Here is a 22,705-nt window from a genome sequence, read left to right as displayed (position 1 = left end):
AAAAACAAAGGCGTAGTAAAGTTTTGTCATCATAATAAACAAACATTTAATTGCACTACAATCACTTCATACTTTTGAAGTTAAATTGTTACAGTTGTAAGAAAGAGACAACGCTATCAGAAAAGTGCGCTATCTCGCCTATAGACCTAGTATAACACAAACTCTCTCCTCTGTAAGTCAACAAGGTATGCAGTATAATCACGTGAATCATCAGAAAACTATAGAGGTGCGTTTACATATACAAAATACGTACCTGCGCGTTTGTTTCGAATATTTTTGTTAAACTTTACTGTAAAAAAGATAAATAAAACCTTTTACCTTCCACAACTTTTAAACCGATTATTATTCAATATGTCTAAGGACAATCGCACAAACACAAAAAATATCAAACTAAATTGTAATCGCTCAATCCGTTCAAGAGCTATGATGCCAGTGATGCCACGGGCAAAGAGACACGTAAAACTTACAATACTTTAGTTTTTGCATTAGGGGCTAAAAATAAAGACATAAACTCTGTAGTTAAAACTAATACTGATTGCATGGATAGCTAGAACAAATCGCTAAACCCACAGTACGCGGGGTGTCGCAATCAAGCATTTGTGTGATGCACGCACGCTTGTTCTAAGTCTGGTTGTCTGTGTATGTGACTTGAATGTTTGTGAAACCCCCGCGAAACAATGATTGATTGATTAATTCGGGAATGTTTTTTTTATGTTTCTTGTCATGAGAATAATATTGAATAGTATTTACGATTTTTTAGAAACGAATTTCCTGGTTTGCATTTCCATAGGCCGTGTAATGCCCGGCCCAGGGTGGCCTAACCTAGGCCACTAATAACCATATACAACTGAATAGACGTATTTTACATGGATCAACATTCTTTTAATGACCGATCCTTTAGTAAGCCCTTTTTATCGGAGAAATCATCAAACGACTCTAGATTATAGTGAACAGTGTGTATGCACCTTAAGATTTCGTCTCCATACAATCTTTATATAAATAACGGATGGCTCATTTGAACATTGACAGTCTGATTTTCCTCCATAATCTTCGACAAATAAAAATGAAGCTGGCTGTTTTTGTCTGTGTTCTGTTTTGTTGCACGTGCATCTTTGTCGAATCAAAACATTTTGAGAGATGTGAATTAGTTCAAGAACTGAGAAAACAAGAGTTTCCTGAAAATAAATTGAATAATTGTAAGTAGGAGATATCTATCACCATTGGGTAAATAGGTTACTAAAGTGTTCGTCTCATCGCATCCTTCATTAAAGCGTTAAGTTAATAACACCCGCTGATTTTAATGATGCCTCCCGTCGGGTTGCTGATATAGCAACAAATAATAAAAATTGAGAAAAAGCACGGGTATGGTCATAAATTGTGACTAAAGATTTTTGCTCATAGGATTTTCTTTAGTGCATTCTGTACGGAAGCAGTGTTGTGAGTCCGATTTGCTATTGACCGGTTCTTTATAATATTTCAGGGGTTTGTCTCATTGAGAGCGAGAGTAGTCGTCGCACAGACGTTATTGGACCAGCGAATAGCGATGGTTCTAGAGACTATGGACTGTTCCAGATCAATGATAATATTTGGTGCAGCAACACTACAGTTGCGGGGAAGGGATGCCAGGTCACTTGTGCTGGTAAGCTTTATTCAAATCCTGGCTTCTTAGTGTTATTTGTTCCTAGGTTAGAAAAACCTGTTCGCTATACCTGAAGTTGATTTTTACCGGTTAATGTTTGTGTAATCAGCATCAATGTAGGAATAAGGAATAAAAATGATATACTAAAGTAATTCAGCTGTTTGTTTCCCAGAATTGATTACGGACGACATCACAAAAGCTTCAGTTTGCGCGAAGAAAATCTACAGGAAGCAAGGATTCTTCGCATGGCATGGATGGACAAAACGCTGTCAGAAGTTTCTACAAGATATTAGTCATTGTTAAAACACAATGAATGGGTTATTGAAAGGGCTACTCATCTTTAAGTAACATATTTTGCCTGTACGAAAGAGTAACGAGTGGCTCCATCTGAGTTTTCATTAATATCAGTGTTCCGTATCCAAAAGATAAAATCGTAAGTCCTTCACCAAGCATCAGGCGTCTCCTCAACCGTGATGGCTAAACAGTTGAAATTTTCGCAGAGCTTTGACTTATACTAAAAATAAAGATCGGCGTTAAATTACGCATGTTATGGTCATTAATTTGTTTTTGTATAGCCTTTTTGTACTGAGCCCTCAAAGTTGCGACTCCGACTGGCATTTGACCGCTTTTCACGCAACATTTTTACGACACTGTTTAAATAGATGGTGTTAATTAAGAAATGCACATTTCTATGACATAGTATCACCTGCCTAGTCAAACAACGTCAAATGAAATATCATATATTGTAGCAATGTAATGTAGCCATCTTACTCAATTCTGTAGAATTAAGTCACCTAAGTCTGAAAAGGGTTTGAATGTTAGCATACAAACGACTTAGCTTAGTAGGACCAGTTATTAAACTATAACTTCAAGCAGAAGGATGGGATGAAGGTGCCACTATCTCTCATTGTAGACAGGGTGCTTAGGTAGAGGCTGGGATTAAATATGCTTAGCATGATGAATGGAGATGTATGTTGACCAGAATAACATACGATTATGTCACAACCCTAGGCCCATTGTGGATGGTCAAGTCAATTTTGTCTTTTCATCGAATTAATTTGTAGAAATTTGAGTGTCACAAAATAACGTACTTACAGAACTTTTGTTAAGCAACAAAAGAAAAAAAATGTAACAAGTGACAACCCTTAAGGATACCTGACTATGCAAAAGAAAAGGATCGACAATCGACACTAGCGGGAATGACACTCATTAAAGAAAGCCAATTGCCATTGCCAGCGATCAAAATTAAAAAAGAATGGAATTAAAATGGCGGCTGTAGTGCCGCGCATGCGCGTGCCATCGACTGGCGTAGCCGTGGCAGCGGCACTGGCGGCGGCAGTTCGCCGTTCGCATCGCGTTGTGATGTTCGCGCTCGAATGGGAGGCGCGGGATGGGCGCGCGGCGAAGCGCGCGTTGCCGATGACTCCGACTTTGAAGCACTAAAGAAACTCCTCGCTTCAGAAACAGGCTGGACCTTGGAGTACGAAAAGGACGGCGTTAAAGTGTGGGCCGAAGATGCGGCACACGGCGCGCTCCGAACTGTCAAGGTGTGTTGTTGTATTTTGATTTGAAAACAAATAGTAAATCTTTGTTTCCGATTCTTTAGTCACATTTTTAGCACGCTACAGAAACTTCAATTAAATAAAATACAAAATATGAATAGTAGAACTCTAATTGTCGTCACTTGCGAACAACTTTTTACTTTTAAGCTCACTTTCATATTCTGTCAAGTTCTGGACATTCTTTTGAGGGCTTGTTAGCATAATCAGAAAAGTTTGTCAACGATTACGGGATTGCTTATTCATAAGTTACATCCTTCTTTAGATTGTAATATTGGTTGAGGGGATTATTTAAACTTCGTTCACTTACCTAAATCTTAAAATTTATAGGCTGATTTAGTTTCATTTAGCATAATACAGCTGGCGGATCTTTTGGGTGGGTTTTCCCTCGTCTTTTTTTTTCAGTCCCTTTCCATTTAAATATCCATCGTCTACACGTTTCAGATCCCTAATCACAGCATTACTGGGGGTTTGAGCATCATTAAAATTAATGTTCTCAAGTTAAAAACGTAATTACCGTCACTGATATTCATTCTTCATAAAATAAATCTTATTATAGAGTTTGAATTGGTATTTGTTGTCCTAAATTAACTAAACACTGGTCTGTTTATTTGTTAAGGTTGTTATTTGCTTGGACGGATTCAGGTCTAATTTGCACAGCCTAATTGTCAAATCGTTCGTGAGCGCTGCGGTATTTCATACATTGCCGGTATTATGATCATCTAACTTTGGTAGTTTTGGGACATGTTGGTGGATTAACTAGTTGTATGAAGATAAATCGAAGTTTCTGAATACCTGATGTTAAAGTATCTAACGAACGGTAGGAGGATTTGATTCTCCGCAGCAAAAACTTTCTATCATAATCTGGAAATATGGTTAAAGGTTTAATTTAGTTATTGGAGAAATCTGGAGTTCATCATTAAATGGATTACAGTATTTATTATATTATGTTCTTTATTATATGTGAGTTGGTGTCTGGCTTAGGCTACTAAATCCATATATTAAAGACCACCAGAAATTATCGTGAGGAGGAATTTCATATTTAATTTGATTTGTTTAGGCTGTTAAAGTAAGGAGGTTTAACTACTTATTCTTTGTACCGGCATCATAAAATACAATTCAAAATTGAATTTAATGTTCCATTTCAATGCAAATTCCTTTTTATTCTAAAACGGTATAAATTCTGCTACTGAAGTTGGATTTTAATTGTGTTAAAGCGTTCATTGTGAATGCGCCACAAACCGCACAGTCATTAGCCTGTGCAGTTTGTGGCGAACGTTTAAAATATTGAAACGATTATGACGGAATCTATTTCATGCCAGCTATATTTGACGCTACAGTTTGTTGAAGAGTCACTGTAAGTTTGTAATAAACTTACTATTGAAATGTCTTTTGAGGAAGGTAAAAATGGCGAAAGGAACACAAGTATTTTTCTCTCCTAAGAACATAGATTTTTTTGTAACGTTTCGTCAGTGTCTGAATAAAGCCTACTTGAAATGAAAACTTTTTCATTTTGGAACTTTTTATGATTCGCAGTATATTTTCAGTAGCTTAAAACCTTTATAAACTTATATAATATTGTACCAAATGGTAAGGTGCACGAAGAACTCTAAACAACTAAAGCCGATAACCATCAGCCACACCTTAGCGGCTTAAATAGAAAACTGCTGACTCGTCGGTTTTACCATGTCATGTCATGTTCACTTTTGTTATTGGCTATTACTAATAGTTACGATTTGGCGATTCTACCTAAACTTTACATTCAAATCAGTTAGCAAGATAGTTCAAATGATAAAGCGATTGATATTATTTTTACGGAAGATGCTGTGTCAAGTCCTACCTGAGGTTAAATTTATTCTAACACAAAATTATGTTCGCATGAAAGCTAAAATTCAACGCCTGCGATTTCAAAATCAAAATCAAGTCACGTCTTTGTCCAGCCAGCTTTTATATACTTACGTAGGGATCAGCTTCCACCCTTACCGGATTCAGTTAAAAACCAAATCACACACTCTCATTGAATAAAAAGAAGCGAACCTCTTACCCTTAGGACCTTTAAGAGACCCTTGTTTACTTGCCCACTGGATCATTTGACCTTTTTTTCGCATCGTGAATCTGATCGACACTTACTAGTTCTAATAATAATCTCCCTACTGATAATGATAGAGCCTTGGTCGTAACCTGCCCTCAACAGTTACGACTTCTATCTTTTGTGGTATAATACGTCGTAATTTTACGCCCTACTTAATGGTTTATGGCCTTAATACATTCTTTATAGTGAACCAGAAATACGCTTGTACGCTTTGAATTTGTGGCAGTTACGAAAGCAACCTGAAAAAAGTAATAACGATCGTGGATTTTTCTAGATGATTATTTTTATTAAATGTAACCTGTACTGCCCCACCTCCAGTCGTTGCAGACGTCTTAAACAATTGATTATTTCTAGAAATTTACTGGAAAAGCGTCTGGTTTGACCTATCATTCCTTTTTAGATTAATGAATTGGATTCACAGAGATCTCTACACTTAGTGTGTGTAAAAAATAATTATAATAATGTGATTTTTTCGTCTTTTTAGTCATTTTAATTTTACCTATTGCTCAAAGATTCACAAATAAAATAGATTTCGTAAAATATGGGAAGAGTATTCATATTAAACCTTCTTTTCGTGATCATAGGTCACTAATCAATGTACTGTATGAGGTTTTTAAAATGGCTTATTTCAGGATTTCCAAGAACAAATGCAAATTGAACAACATTTTAAAATTTATCGACTTTGATACTTAAAATGAAATTTCGTTGCTCAGTGATTTGCGACTTCGTAACTTTAACAATAATTATAGACACAATTGTAGCAACTCCTATAGATTGTATAGAAAAGTTATTTCTAAGGGTGAGTTTTGTAATTACGAATTTAAGGGTATTTTAAGTTAAAGTGTCCTCTCGGATAGTTGTGTAGATAGTCGCGAGATTCCGAGAACATTTCCCGATTCGAAGCAACTTCTCAAAGTGTTCGCTGTCAGTTTGACTTGTGCGAAAGTTTGTCACAATCGTTATGCTTGGCTCCGTTTGTTGACTCTCAGTTGCTGAGAATGAAGAAACTGCTTTATAATGCGTGAGTTGCGACAGGATTGGTGCATTGGCGCCAAGCTTGGTACCAATGTTTTGTTGGCGGATTTTTTTGGACGTGTTTTAGTCGTTAACACAATGCAGCTAAAATATCAAATGCCATGATTGATAGCTGAGGTGAGTCGAACAATGGCACGTTGTTATATTTCTAGGACATTATTGATCAAAATTTATATGCTTTTGTTGATAGATTGCTGTCTTTCTTAATTATTGCAAATGAGGAAATTCTTTTAACAGTTATAAAATAAATCTCATATTATAAATAAGTTTTTTAATTTGAAGATATAAATCCACTTTTTAGCATAAACTGCAAACCATCATTAAAATTTGATTGATCTTCAAAAATAATTTAAGCACATTAGAAATTGTATCACGATGGCAGCCATAAAAAAGTATAATAATCATATATTTTTTTTACAATTTTATTAAAAAGTCACATCAAAGCTTGGTACCAAATCGCAGAATTTCAAAGGTTCTCCCGAACATTGCCATTTCGCGCGGAAATATTCATTTATCAAAGTCGGATTTTGTTAGAAACGCCTGTAACGAGACACATGGATAGGATCGGCGTGGCCGTGGTGTGTGTCAGATATGGTCTATAGATATTGAATTTGGCGTTTCGTATTCTGTTAATATTATGAAAGTTCTAGAGAAAGAAACGTGGAAAGAGTGTATGGATGGGTTGATATTTTGATGGGTCGTTTGTTCTAGGCAAAACTAATGAAAATATTTGTAAGTCACAAATGCATATTTATACCTACTCATAACTAACTAGGAACAAGGTGTCTATCACAGCCTACATCTTAAATTTATTGCAGTTGTGGAAGAGAGAGGACGATCAACGCCATGTAGAGCGCTGTGCCTTCCAAAAATATTATGTAATGTTTTTATTTCAAGTAGGTCTGAAACAGGTTCTTGAGAAAAGTTAAAAACACACTAGAATTAAACTAAACATTTCAGGCTTACCTTAATAAATTCATAGAAACAAGGAAAATCGCAGGTAACACCGCGGGGCGCAGCTAGTAAAACATTTTGATAAGCATCAACATTAGCGCGAAGCTGGGCTGTCGCCGGGTCGTTATAATAATTCCCTTTTCCTCGTCGGTTTCGTGATTGAATAAGAATCTTATCAATACATACACGTCCGGATAGATTTGGATTCAGGAGAAATATTGGAAATGTTGTCATAATATTTGCACGCAGTGGAATTATTACGAAATACCAGAAGGGAAGTAGTTAATTGGTTTAGTGAAGATCTTTCTAGTTGACCTTGTTGCTATACTTATTCGCTTGCTTCCACAAGTCTTGCTTTAGGAGCTTTTTATGTTGGCAGAATCTATCTAAAACGAAAAATAAAACAGCAATGATGGGAGATAGAGCCAATTTTTTTTCATCGCAAAAATTAAAAATGACTCGCTTCCTGCTGCAATTCCTACTATTCCCGACTAATACGCGTGAGTAAAGAGTTATTGAATAAATAATTATATTATCAACCGTAACAACAAAATTTCTAAGTTTATGATGGTAATACTATTGAAAAATAAATTCAAAACATGCTATACAAAAGGGATGTTTTCGCAGCTAAACATGAAAGGACTCTAGACTCAGTCATGTGCTAAGAAATCGTCTTTAATTCGTCTATTTTAGGGCAGGTTCGGGAGAAGCTCGTTCACCGCGAAGGTCGTTCATTAACTACACAGACAGGAATACGCCTGTATATGCCTGCTACTTAGATCTGTCAAAAGCATTTGATACAGTAAATTATGAGAAGTTATGGCAGAAAGTGCGATGCGAAACGAAGTTGTCACATGACATTATAGCACTATTTGAATATTGGTACAGTCACCAACAAAATAGTGTCAGATGGGAAGGGACGCATTCGGACATATACGGGTTGGACTGTGGGGTGAGGCAGGGGGGGCTATCCTCGCCGCGTCTGTTCAACCTGTATATGAACCAATTGATTGAGGAGCTCAGCAGCACTAAGGTCGGTTGTTCCGTTGATGGCGTCTGTATAAACAACATAAGCTACGCGGATGACATGGTGTTGCTGAGCCCATCTCTTTCTGCGTTGCGGAGGCTTTTGAGTATTTGTGAAACTTATGCGGAGGCCCATGGGCTCAGATATAACCCAAAGAAGAGCGAATACATGATCTTCAAAGCTGGTACTAAAAGCTACTTAACGGGACCTCCTGTCACTCTTTGCGGCTCACATTTAAATAGAGTAAATCGGTTCAAGTATCTGGGTCACTGGGTCTCAGATGATCTGTCTGACAATGAAGACATCGAGCGGGAGCGAAGGGCGTTGTCTGTCCGGTGCAATATGTTGGCTCGCAGGTTTGCACGTTGTTCTTCGCAGGTAAAAATAACCTTGTTCAAGGCGTACTGCCAGACTTTTTACACGTGCAGCCTGTGGACCAACTTCACGCAGCGGGCGTACAACGCGCTTCGTGTCCAGTACAACAATGCGTTCAGGATTCTATTGGGGCGGCCCCGGTTTTGCGGTGCATCAGCGATGTTCGCTGAGGCTAGTACCGATGACTTCTACGGAATAATCCGGAAAAGGAGTGCATCGCTTCTGCGCCGCTGTAGGGGTAGCTCGGACGGGATCCTGAGCGTATTGTCCGAGCGGTGGGATTCTCCTTTCTTACTGAGATGGCTGCAGCTGCACGCAAGCGCCTGCACGTATTATGATCTTTAATAATAATTGACATCTTGTGATATTTGTTTTTTGGACATTTTTGTATGTTTTTGTTTGACTTTTAATTTATAAATTCAATTTCATCACAATATTTGACCTTTGTGACATTTTCTTTGACATTTTTATATATCAGTAATTTGTATTTGTTTAATTTCTAATTATAATTTCATTTTCATTAAATAAAATTATTTTATAAATTTTATTATAAATTCAATTTATAAATTCAATTTCATCACAATATTTGACCTTTGTGACATTTTCTTTGACATTTTTATATATCAGTAATTTGTATTTGTTTAATTTCTAATTATAATTTCATTTTCATTAAATAAAATTATTTTGAATGTAATTGATATTTGTGGTGTAAGATAATAAGACCTAAAAAAATCTGTAAACTTTTTATATGGGTTATGGACCTGAAATAAATGATTTTTATTTTTTATTTTATTATTATTTTTATTAAGAGTATTCATATGGAAAAGCCTTGATCCGATACTTTTGGAGAATATAACGCAATATTTTCTGTGATAGGGACCATTTTTATCCCCTACTTATGCAAACGAAGGATCGAAGGGTATTTTTTTGTAGTTTCGAGAATAACAAGGTCTTGAGAGTAATTCCTCTTAAAATTATTGTCTAGAAAAGTACATACATGTCATACCTACTTAATCCATTTGATCATGAACAAACTATAGGTACATAAATAGTGTAAAATAAAATTTTACATAAATTTTTGTTATAAAATAAAGCAATACCAAGTTTAGACACGCAAACTGCATTAGCATTAAAAGCTTAGTTCAGGATTTTTTTAAGTCTCGGTATAAGCTGTTCTGATCTTATATGGAGTAGGTTTTTAGATGGTATGCAGATACTTATTGATAGAGCTATTGAGCTCTTAGTCTTTAGTACTTATATTTCCCTATGTGAGATCATTATGGGATTTAATTATGGCACTGTATGTATTGTATTGATGTTTGTTTATAAAAAGTACTTCATACATTTATCAGCTTGAACAGAATCTCACAAAAGAAAAGACAGTGTTTGACTGTAAGATTGTAAGTTTTGAACATCAGGTAAGGCTAATACCAATGCGACCAATTCGGTGGTGGTTTGGAAACTTTGGCGTCGGGTTTCGGGTCTAAATGTGCTTCGTGTATTTAGAAAAAACGTAATTTATTCCGCCACCACATAGTATCTATAATTTTTTTATGCACTTCACTCTAAGAAGATACTTTATAAACAATTCTATTTAATATGTATAGCATTAGTTCCATGAAATAACACATCATTAACGGCATAATCGTTATACTCGTCGGCTAGTTTTGCATAAATAACCGCTGCATCCTAACTTTAAGTAATTAGAAAGTTTGAACTGCCTTCAGGATCAAGATAAGTTCTCTGGCTTCATTGCAGGCATGATTAATTAACCATGATGAGTACTTAAGTATTTAGTGATGAAAAGTTTTTTAATAATGATGATGATGTGTTATATTAGCAAAAGCAGTAGAAGTTCGAGTTTGTCGAGCGAATACACCGAGTCTTTATGCGATCAAGTCAAAAGCTATTTATTTAAAATATTTTGCTTATTAGGTACTTTTTGGGTGTCAAAATACGAAGCAGTGCCTAGTTTTTCAGTCTACAGTAAATAATACAATAAAAAATAATATATAAGCACACAGTTATATAAACAAATATTGTAAGCCGCTATTAAATCAAACTATTAGGTATGAAGACCTAGGTCAGCAGAGAAAAAACAATTGACAAAACACAGATATAGAAATTGAGAACAACCCGGAGCCACCCTTTTTTCATCATAATCATAATTATAATATACCATCTTCGTGTACAAATCCTTTTTAATTAATGGAGTGCGGTTATCAGCTCCTGAAATCCATCGCTATATTTTGCGAGAAGTAATTAGTAGGCATTACAAACGTTAAAATTACAGGGTTAATTTTCATTCCTTGAGATTTTTTTTTCAAAAGCTTTTTTTGTCTGAAAAAAGTAACATTGACTCAGAAGGCCCCGCCATTGACCCAAGTTTTCTCAACAGGTCGTGCGGATGTTACCTTTGATCAATTAAACCTAAGTGACCCGCATGATTCGCTGCCAAATTTTCTATAAAAACCGAGCTAAATTCAACTCTGCCCTTGATCTTAAAAGGTTAGCCGCACCTTTTTACCCTATCAGCACCCTTATCCAAAACCATCGGAAAATTTCCGGGTAGTATTCCAAAATAGAGTCTACATTCTTGTTAGGTAACATTGGCGATTGAAAAGAATGACAAAGTTTTCATACATGAGAAAATAACCAAAGGATATGACGCAATAGATACAGTGCTCCCAGTGAAATGGGATGTGGGAGTCAGATAGGCATTTGCAACTTGTATTAGACGGTACTCAGTTGAGTTCGGTAAGGCTGGAAGCTCACCCTACATAGCCTGGGAAATGGCGAAATAGATGAAGAAATCATATTTTACATAGACAATGATGACGCTCAATATGAGCTCTATACATATTATAAAAGATGGAATTAAACAGAAATATGAACAATAAAGAAATAAATAACTTTGTGAGGAGTAACTGAAACAAAACTGCGAAGTAATCGTCAAAATATTTTTTGTGCTTTATTTTTGAAAACTTCCCTTCCAATTATGAGAAATTGACAATCTTTAAAATGAAAATCTATTGTATTATATTGTATCTCAGTTTTAGTACGGTTGATGAAATCATTGATGGCTTAACGATGTCGCGTATAAAGTGTTGTTATTTATTACTTTAAGTCAAACCATAAAACTTATGATCAGGATGAACTTTGATGATTAGGATGGTCTGCCTATCTGAAGTAAGACCGTGGACTGTCCCACTGAGAGCAATAGATGGCGATATCTTACCCTTATCCCGTTGAGGCCTTTTATCACTGCTCCCATTACTTTTTACAAGTCAGGATTTACAATTACATTTCTAACTGTATGGGTTTCTGTAGGCGTAAGTCTGCCCTTTTTCCGAAACGGAATCGTAGTTTCTAATACAGAAAAACGCCTTTTTATTCTCGTTTTACCAAGTTAAAACCATATATACTTTGCTTTTTCTCTTCAACCCGCCGCAGAGGTAATATTATTAATTTGTATTGCAATAACATCGCTCTGTATAGATGTTAGTGTACTAAATGATATATTTCTCAGAAAATTGATTCCATCTAAAATATACCTTATGATATGTGTTATAATGTACACAAATAGTTTGACAAACGTGCCTTCTTAGCTAGCCTTTACAGGGATACGCTGCGTAATGTGTAACGAGACGTCTCATTTTTATCGAAGCAGCAATACTATAAATGTGTTTACTACAATTTACTATGCTTGTTGAGTACAGTCGACAATTTTCTAATAGGGTCTAGATAGAATACCTACTTGAGATGAATTTAGGGGCCATTATAATTTGATTTACAACAATTCGTATAAAAAATTCAGCAGGCGCTTCTGGGGTAAAATTGAGACGTCGATGGTGACAATAGTAGTAATAAAAATCGTTTTAAATACCTTTGCCAAAACCTATAAGCATATAATTAATTGTTCCCCTTAATTACAGCTGACGACATTTATTGAACAATACTGACGTACCATCATATCTTATACCAATAAGCAACACGTCCCATAGATTTATAACGACTATAGATGAGAAATCTGGTTTTATTTGTGCGTCGTCCTTATTTATGACGATCGTAAATTCACCGCACTGGCCATGTGTGGATAAGCCATTAAACGGGCTCGAAATTCAAATTTGCTACCTGTCATGGAATATAAGCTTGACTTAGTCCAAAGAGGTTGAAACTTGAAGTTGATAGTCATTAGTCTATTGCAAGAGGAGACTATTGACTCTAGCTTTCATTGTTTCAAGTATTTTTTTAGGGCTGGTGGTGGTTCAACGACCCATTCAATGGTGATTGTCTTCACCAATGACGTGTATAATTTGCTTGAAGTTTAGCAGACATAAGAATTATTGTTGTAATAAGGTAAATTGTAATCTCCTTGGACGTTTCTTGGCGCATTTTTTTTTCTTACTTCATGTTTTGCTCCTATGATTGTCTTCTCGTGTCTCTCGTCAAATCAAATAGGTTGTAGATAAAAATTGGGTGCATTATAAATTAAATAAATCAGTAGAAGGCCACCAGCAGAAACTAGTAATCCATTTTCATTTAACCAAGAAATATGTACTAATATACCTTTTACAATAGTTAGAAAGTTAAAATACACAACAATAAAACATAACTCGAAATGGCTTTGCTTCTAAAGTTGAAAGAGAACTGAAATAAAAACTCGTTGCTGTTGATAGTTTTCTCCATAAATTCATTTAGCAGGCGTCTGCGGGAGTAACTCGGGAAAGTTGAACCGAAGCTTGTTTAAACAATGCTCAAAAGGCATTAACTGTCGCACCCAGCTGCCTTCTCGTTAGGGTTGTCACTTATCATATATTTATGTGTTGTTGTTAATATTAAGGAAAGCAATCCCGTGTCGTTCTTGGAAGGTAGGTACTATACTTGCCCAAGTTAGTAATAAATATAAGACTTTATGTGTAAGGGCTGGGCTTACCGATACATTTTCTTAGTAACTGTTGCACGGTAATTGCTTCAATTTACGCAATACTTTACGTAAATTTCAGGTCACATTCAACGTATTATGACTAAGATATTGATATAAATAATAAGTGAAATGATGAAGGTAAATAAAGCAATCCCGATGAAGATGCTTCAAAACAACCAATAATTTCCCCTTCAAAATATAAATTTGCCTTACGATGTAACATTGCCATCCAGCAAAAACGTTAAAAACATTTTTTTTCGTGTTAAAGCAGTGTTTTCCTCGTCTTCTGAATACTTGAATATACATCAATAGGAAAGCAAATGACACTTAAAATTATGGCCGAGCTTTGTTAAACGCTTTGTTGTTTAGTGACAACCCTATTTTATACGTTGTTTAGCTCTCTTAACGTAGTACAATAAAGAGTGCTGAAAGGTGATAACGTATAACTGCCTAGACTCACTCGCCTTACAATAGTGACGTCATATTTTAATTCTTACAAGAAAACTGTTTTACCGACTTCAAAAAGTAACAGTTTCTCAATTCATTTTGTTTTTTTTATGTTTTTTACCTCATGGAGGACTGTCGGGAACGATTTTGCTTAAAATTGCTGTCAATTGATTGCATAAAAATTAATTTAGTTTGGCGAAATAATAATAATATTTGGGGCCCGTTTTCAAAGTGTTATATATTACCAGAAACTGTAAAGAGCTAATGATACGATCGAACTTAGTTTTTTATTGCACTTAAATTTGGTTGGCTTGATTATTTAAGCAACTCACTTGAGAAGTTAACGGTTCATTTATGTTTTAGATATGTGGTTCTATATTTTCGTTTAAAGGCTCTTTTTATTTTCGCAACTACATAGTTAAATTATTTAAGTCAAATAATAACAATCACAGTCCGAATCTTACAAAAAACCACTCCGTAAGGGTTAATTAAACATGAAATCTTAAGTCAGAATTTTCAGAACTTACCTTAATTAAACCTTAAATGAATTACTTTGGTTAAAATAACATTGGTTTTTAAGGTTTATATTAAGAACAGTTCAGTTGATTTCTGTGTATCAACCTTTTTCGGGCTAATTTAACCTTACAAATAAATCACGTGTAGTTTTAGACACACCCACACACTTAACACAAGTGAAAACTATTGACCGCAAAATGATTGTTTAAATAATTTTCTCGTAATATAATTATTTGTACTTATGTTGCTAGCTTAAATAAAAAAAAATAAAAAAATAAAAGCTAATTCTGAATATATGTTTACCTACTACCTACACCTACCATATTAACAAAAAAAAAGTTGGTATCTTACTTACCTTTAATAATAATAATCAGCTGATCAGATGAGCTCGGTTCTGCAGACCTGATTTGTGAATCTAATAAACCATCCAGCATAAAATGAGTAAAAAAAACATTCAAATCGATCCGATTCAAGCCATTTGGGAGGACTTCAGTGACATACACGCGTACGGTAGAATGATATGTATATGCAAACTAGGATACAAAATTTAATGTCTCAAAGCTGCCAAAGACTCTTCCCATATAAAGAAGGATAGAGTATTGATCGCTACGCTTGCTCACTGCTGACTGGCGATTACAGATTCCAATATTTTGGCACTAGGGTACTTCACAAGAAAAAAGTGTTTAATCCGTCATGTTATATTTCCAAAAAATATTGGATACGTATTTTTTTTTTATTAAGTAAACAAAAAATGATGGAGAAACAGTGAATTAAAATTACGTGTGCCGTCACTTACAAGTGCGCTTTTTTGATGTTTTTATCTTCCTCATTCTTTAAAGATGTGGAAAAATTAAAATACGTATATCAATATTTTTTGGAAATCTGACTTTCAAAAAAGATTTATATTTTGAAATTTAATCAAATACTCTATGCTAATAACTTGCACGTTTTACAAAAAACAAGTCATTACTTTTGATCGTAAGCCTTACACACGTTATTTTGAAAGCAGTATCGGCTTTAAGTTTACAAACACAATATTGCTATATATGTACGTAATATTATTATCATGTGAGCTCCCTTAGGTACCAGTTAAGAGGGATGTTATTCCACACCCGCCGTGCGCTGACATTGTTATTCTAACTACACCGCGGGCCATGCGAACCGCCTCGAGGTACACTTGCGAGCAAAGTAATTTAAATAAGTCTTGTTTGTGTTTTTATTTACGCTTAAAATAAGATATACAGTAGGTATTAAGAAACTTGTATGAATGATTTATGACATTCAAAAAGTGCTACTTAGTATGTTTATTTTATAGAAAAACTGGGTTATAGTAAGGTATGGGAATATTCGAATCAGTTAAGCTAAAAACATAATTTGTAACCTAACATTTTTTTTAAAGAAAACTTATTATTTAAATTTAACCTTTATAATCAATAAGGAAAAATCTTAGTCATATCTTACGATTTCAGGACGTACCAAAAGACAATTGAATTTTCGTTCAAAAATAATTTACTTTCATGGCTTCTAAAGATCATTATAAATTGATTTTCTGAGAATAACAATAATTCTCTTCCATATGTATATTTTTTCTATCGTTTGCACAGAAAACCGATTTCCAAATACATATTTTCTATGCGTACAACGTATCTTTTGTGTAATATTATCTAGCACATGTTAGCTATAGCTCCCAAAGAAAACCGTAGGCAATGTGCCAGGTTTTTGCCAGTGTGAGCAGCCACTAACTAGTACAGCCTTTACTATGAACACTTATAGGAATATTGTCCGTTGTGGAAGCGAGACAACACTCTTATATTGTAGAGTGCTGTCTCATTTTATGGCAACAGTAATGTTGTAAGGCCTTAGGATACAGGCTGTACGAACATACCGGGGATATTGCAGTTTTTATCACTTTTAATCTAACATATTCATCCACTACTTGCTTTCTAATAGTTTGGTTTCTATTATTATTATCTATTATTATAGATAAATTTTACTTTCCTGTATTTGGTAATAGTACTTGGAAGTACGTACAATTATAAGTGTTCTATCGATAAAAAATGATTGTCTGATAAGATTGTCGTTCTTGATAATCTACATACATATCAGAACCACACTGGTTGTTTTCCAAAAATCGCAAAACCAGATATGTTTAAAGTTGAAACAATCGCTTCAAGCCGAAAAGAGACAACTGCAGAAATGTAAAAAGTTTTTCTCGAGAGCGATAGTATTAGTATTTTTTTCTCCCATCTATCTTCCACCTCAGCTAATAAAACTTGAGCGGCACGTGCACAACAAGATAGAACTCCACGTGTATTTATATTTATAAATGTATAAAGCACGCGTGGGTCTCTGCAGTTAAATTGGCCGATCAACATTTTCCATTTCAAACTTTATCCCGGTTGCAAAACGTTTGCAATCCAGGATTGTTGGAAATGGAATTTTCTAGTAAACTTTGTACTCTATGTTGAAACGAATACTTGTAGCCTGTGGGGGCTGTAGGTAACGTGTGGCATGTTCATGTGTTGTCTATTGAATGAATGAATAATGTAGAATTCTTTATGAGTAATGCCTGTATCGATTTTTGATGTGTTGTTGCGAAAGGTTGACGTTGGTGGTAGGATTAAAATGGATATTTCTTTTTCAATTTCTAGAGAGTTCGATCTTTAAAACACTAAGCTACTAGCAGGTTAGATAGTCAAGCTTTCTTTTAGTTAATATTAACACTATTAACTCACTTATAACAAGTTTCATATTATACAGATATTGCTAGTTCGGAACCAATCGTTAATCAAATCGGAATGATATTTGCCAGGCCAATTTCTGTTAGACTCGTAAAACCGTCAGCCCAAGCCAACTCGTGATTAAAGACTCCTATTGAGTTTGAAACTGGACAAACAAAGCCGATAGTACTCGTAAATGAACTGTCAAATTCTCGAAACGAAAGTTATTACACGAATATTTTTGAATGGGACAAGCATGAAACACGTATCCATCATTACAAATCCATTAAACCAGGATCAACAATCAACGAAACTTCAACGAGCGAAAAGCATCTGGCACTTAAGCTCCGAGTATTTTAGGGAAACGATTTGAACGAGTCTTGGAACCCTCATCAAAATTAATCAGAAGTAGGGAGTAGATTTTTTTTTGTGCTTCTCTCTACCGCAAGCGGGAGACAAAAAGAAGAGGTATGCTACAGCTGCAAAAAGACACAAACAACTGAGTTAGGCCCAGATACCAAGCACCACGGATCATATTTTAAAATTAAATGGGTCGTACGACTGTACTATAAGCTATTATTTTGATTCCTATCATAAGTACGGCAAAACTATCTCAAAGCGAGAACCTCATAGTAATCTACAATTATGAGAAGCTTATGAGTAAAGTAAGTCTAGTCATTACTTGAACACTAGGTTCATTGCCTTTTCCGCCTCGCTTGCTCAATGACAGAGGGGACCTGGATTCTTATTCCTCCCTAGGATGACTGAAATCGATATAGTAAAATTAGCTATGCAATATAGGACTTTATTGCTAATATCTCAATACTCACTGTCTTTCTACAGACATCTCGTTAGATAGCGTTCACTACGTACTTATTTTGGTAATTGTCAAGATAATTCTAAACCTGACTGAAGATAGAATTGGCAATTATTTACTTCATATTTTCCACCTGGACTTGCCCCATAACTGGACAAAAGCAGCTTCACGTGGAGAAAGATTTATCATTGATTACTTTGCTCCTTTGTTTCATACATAAAAAAAATACTCAGATATTTTTTACAGGTTTTTTTATCTACCTACCTAATTTTTTTTTTTTCTCTAGCCCACTGTGTCCCACTGCTGGGCAAAGGCCTCCTAATATAATAGTTAAAATCCTCTTATAGATAGTTATACCGGCAATAAAGTGAGTGTGATAAGCCACGCTTTATTTACTGCGAGCGGTTTTCCTTAGGGACGAAATACAAATATTATCTGAATTGTTTATGGTATGTGGACATTTGTCGCGGTGTTGCCATCTGGATTGGAGGAAAATAAACCTTTTGGTTAGAGTATTGTTTTACCGAGAACAAATAAATAAGATGAGAGTTCAACGACTATTTTACGAGCTCTTTTAATAAGATTGGTGCCATTTATTCAACAGGGTAGCATGTTGCTTGAGTTTGAAGTAAACAGATAAAATTCTTACACACATAGCCTATACAGTATTATAGTGTCATTATTGCAGTTGTGCAAGTGGCATGTCGTAATTTATTCGAAAATTCTGAATTGCTTTAAAGCTTCTAGAATATTTCGTGTAAAATTACCTATTACGTATTTTCCCTCCCGTGTCACCCAAAACTTAGCACTAATTCCACAGACAATTGACCATAGAATAGCCTCTTATTTACCAAGTAGGTCGCACATATAAACTCTAATGGACAAAGCTACATTTACTAAATTGCCTCCCACAGCGTTCAGAATCGATAAACATTTCAGATATTTCTCTCAGAACATTTCTGGCTTCGCTAAAATTACGTTTATTTTGACAGACTGACATTTTCACAATCATTTGTAGGAAAATTGTTGGACTACTTATTTATCTTCGTCCTATCTTCCGAGGGAACCTTTCGCATGTTATTTTATGAAAAGATTTATTCGGTTTGCGATGAGAAAATATCTAAAATATAGCTTTATGGTACTTTTGTCAGTTTAGATCTGGATAAATTGTAGTTGTTTTTTTGCTTGAGAGACTTAAATAAACTCATTATGCTTTTTTAAAAGAAACATCATCATTCCCCTGCCCTTATCCCAATTATTTTATTTGGGGTCGGCGCAACATGTCATCTTCTTCCATACCTTCCTATCGGCCGTCATCTCACAAGAAACACACTTTACAGCCATATCGTCTTTCACACAATCCATCCATCGTTTCTTTGGTCGTCCTCTTCCTCTATATCCATCCACATCCATGCTTAACGCCTTCCTTACCACATGATTTTCATTCCTCCGCATAACATGCCCATACCATGACAGCCGGTTACCACGTAGTTTCTCTGTAACCTCTTATAAAAGAAACATCACGCTCAAAAAAAGATTGTTTCACTGAGAACAACAATTACGCTGTGAATATATCAATTCAATCGGAAAACGGGTAGATGATCAAATTTTCCTTGTAAGGTTTAATTACAGTAAGACAACAGGACAGGTGGAACTAAATAAAAGTTTATAATATAAAATACTAGCACTTCATAAAAACAAATAAAATGATTTAATTTGCTGACTGTATCTAACAGCAAAACGATAAAACAGAATAAGTGTACTTACGAGTAGTAGGCAAAGTTGAAGCTTAGTGTTATACCACGAGAACAGTAGAGAAATATATAATTTAGAGCCAAATTAAATGATATTCAGAGTCATACCTGATATAACAGATTGCCGTGACGTAATATCTAAAGCATACTTAGTATATAATGAATCGTTTGTGCTCCACACAGTAAATACTTGAACGTGTTATATTATGCGTATAAAGCAATTTCAAACTGTTGTAAGTCAATGACAATTATAATAATGTTTTTTTTGTATATAATTTAATTTTCATGAGTTTTCAGGTATAGTACAAAGAAAAACTTAGTATTTCATAGTTTGTGCAAAAAAACGCTTTCGTCTGTACTAAATATAAAGCTGAAGAGTTTGTTTGTTTGAACGCGCTAATCTCACGCACTAGCACGTTCAAATCGAAAAATTGTGTTGAATATACCATTCATTGAGGAAGGTTTTAGGCTATATACCATCACGCTGCGACTAATAGGAGCGAAGATACAATGGAAAATGTGGAAAAAACAGGGAAAATTATTCATCTTCGAGGGCTTCCGCTCAAAAATTCCTATCTTATATCTTCTAACCACGCGGACGAAGTCGCGGGCAACAAGTAGTTTAATATAATAATATTAATTGCTGAAATTAGTCTTATCTTAAAAATTTGCAATAGTTTTGTAGTTACCTTGGGATGCCCAAGACCTATGTCCCTGTGTACGCTTATAGAAATGGCCCCGGTGTACCTGTGAATTTATCACGCGAAGAAAAAGATTTGTATACTGTTATGAGCCTAAAGCGTACCTACCTGATTAATTTGATTTAAAATCGTTTAAAGATCAATATGTTACATAATTTATATTCGATTGAACGGCTACAAAAGGCTTTCGAATAGATATTGGAAAATTAGATAGATGACAGATGAATGACAGTTCAGTTTAGTAAAACAATTACAGATACCAAGGCTTTTTACTGATCCTATTTACATTTTCTGATTTATTTCGTTTTGTGTTCGGGTTAGAAGACAGTCAATTGTTCCCCTGGAAATCACCAAGCTTAATTTAAATGCTGGGTGGGTATATAGGGAACGCAGAACTACTATATTTTTCGGGTGAGAAATCATCAAATTATTCCTCCCGTTTTGGGTTGAGCAATAGGGAGTGTCTGATTATAACTAACTAAATCCCACCCATGTACATATCTCGCTTTTTGTACCGTGGCCGTGGTAACCCTTTTGGACAATCCAGCTACGCCCTTTATGTAGCTAGTAAATTCAATATTGCACCCCATACGAGTACGATTTTAAGAAAGATTAATTTTAACATTCGCAAATTGCGGTCTTTTTGCAAAAATGAAAAATATAGGTACCTACTACTAAGGCAGCCAAGTCAGTTCAATCTTAAATAAGCGACGCTGAAATCTGGTATTAGGGAGACAGTTAATATAGCAATGAATTCTAATTATTCCCAGGCGCTTTTTGTACTAAATCCTACACACTATTATATGTGAAGAATTCCTCAAGGAATGTAATTTGCTGGAGAGACTTAACATACACAACATACTTCAGAGTAATCTTTGTCACACATATTTTAGCTACTAGTAGTAGTATTTGGAACCGTGCCCAACGAATAAGCCTTGATTAATTCTGAACGATCAATGCCTTTGAGTAATTCACATGAAGTTTTTGACTACAGTAAGTGAAGCTTAAATGTATGTTTTTGGACTTGCACATAATCACGAACGAATGATACTTGTAGGTAGACATAAGGGCAAGATGAACTCTTTTTAATAGTACGAGAAAATCACGAACTGAGGTTTTTCCCAGTAATGAGGCAGTTTGGGCTGTAGCATACTATAATAATGGTATCTATTTATATCTTTATGTCTTGTATAATAAATGACTAATAATATAAACAGAAATATCAACATTTGTTATTCCTCGATAAAATATCTCTGTACCAGCAGCTGCAGAAAAGCAAAGCTATAAAAAGTTCCAGAAAAAAAGTTATATGTACAAAAAATAAAAACTTCTAACGCAGCGAATTTTAAATTCATACTATCATATCGTATTCAAACAATCCAACTTTAAATAAATTCACCGCAATCATTCTGAGTAATTGGAGCGAAAAAATGGAACGTACTTTTATGAGACGAGACTTTTTCACAAAAATATTTTTACATTCGTAGCAGATATTTTAGACATAGGCATCGGCTAGAAACTGAAATGAATGGCATAGGGGAAGCAATAGATTAATTACTTGATACTTGATGCGCTGGTGATCGTTTGAATTAGGTATCTACACACACACCTGTTAATTTTAAAGTATATTTCAGGAAGTCAAATGTTACTCCTGTAGCTTATATGATTAGGATCATATTGAATGCTTAATGTTACGTATTGCGGTGTTGCGTATGTAATATGAAAAGCGAAATCAATTTGAAGCGGTAAAGGTACATTGATTGCCGATTTTCTCATTTGGATAACGTGATTTCCGAAGGTACTTACATTTCCAGTTTAACAGCTACACGTTCCGGTTTAATTTCTGTAGCTTTATAACATACTAGCTATTGCCCGCGACTTCGTCCGCGTGGTTAGAAGATATAAATATAATTTACACCTGCCTTCTATCTATCTTGTAGGATTCAGTCAGCGTTTGCAATGTAAGCGCAAAAAAAGTGTTTTTTTACGACCTCACATTAGAAACCTCAAAAATTGTAGCCTAAGTGTTATTCTGATGTATAAGCTATATTGTGGTAAAGTTTCATTCAAATCCATTCAGTAGTTTTTACGTGAAAGAGTAACAAACATCCATACATCCATACTTACAAACTTTCGCCTTTA

At 34.9% G+C, this 22,705-nt stretch overlaps 1 protein-coding gene across 1 annotated transcript in view; it reads left to right on the top strand.

Annotated features, from left to right (window-relative positions):
• Positions 1-783: 783 nt before the first annotated feature.
• The window catches only part of LOC113497339 (START domain-containing protein 10-like), a 48,448-nt gene continuing 26,526 nt past the window's right edge, over positions 784-22,705 (top strand). The window contains exons 1-3 of the mRNA XM_026876860.1: positions 784-1,196; positions 1,481-1,639; positions 1,812-3,186. Coding sequence (XP_026732661.1) covers positions 3,016-3,186 — 171 coding nt within the window. The 5' untranslated portion in view covers positions 784-1,196; positions 1,481-1,639; positions 1,812-3,015. The remainder of the gene's footprint in view (positions 1,197-1,480; positions 1,640-1,811; positions 3,187-22,705) is intronic.

The sequence above is a fragment of the Trichoplusia ni genome, chromosome 9 (assembly GCF_003590095.1).
Source record: "Trichoplusia ni isolate ovarian cell line Hi5 chromosome 9, tn1, whole genome shotgun sequence".
In the NCBI taxonomy this organism is placed as follows: domain Eukaryota; kingdom Metazoa; phylum Arthropoda; class Insecta; order Lepidoptera; family Noctuidae; genus Trichoplusia; species Trichoplusia ni.
The sequence above is the reverse complement of the archived record's forward strand: the minus strand, read 5'-3'. Positions and strand labels throughout refer to the sequence as shown.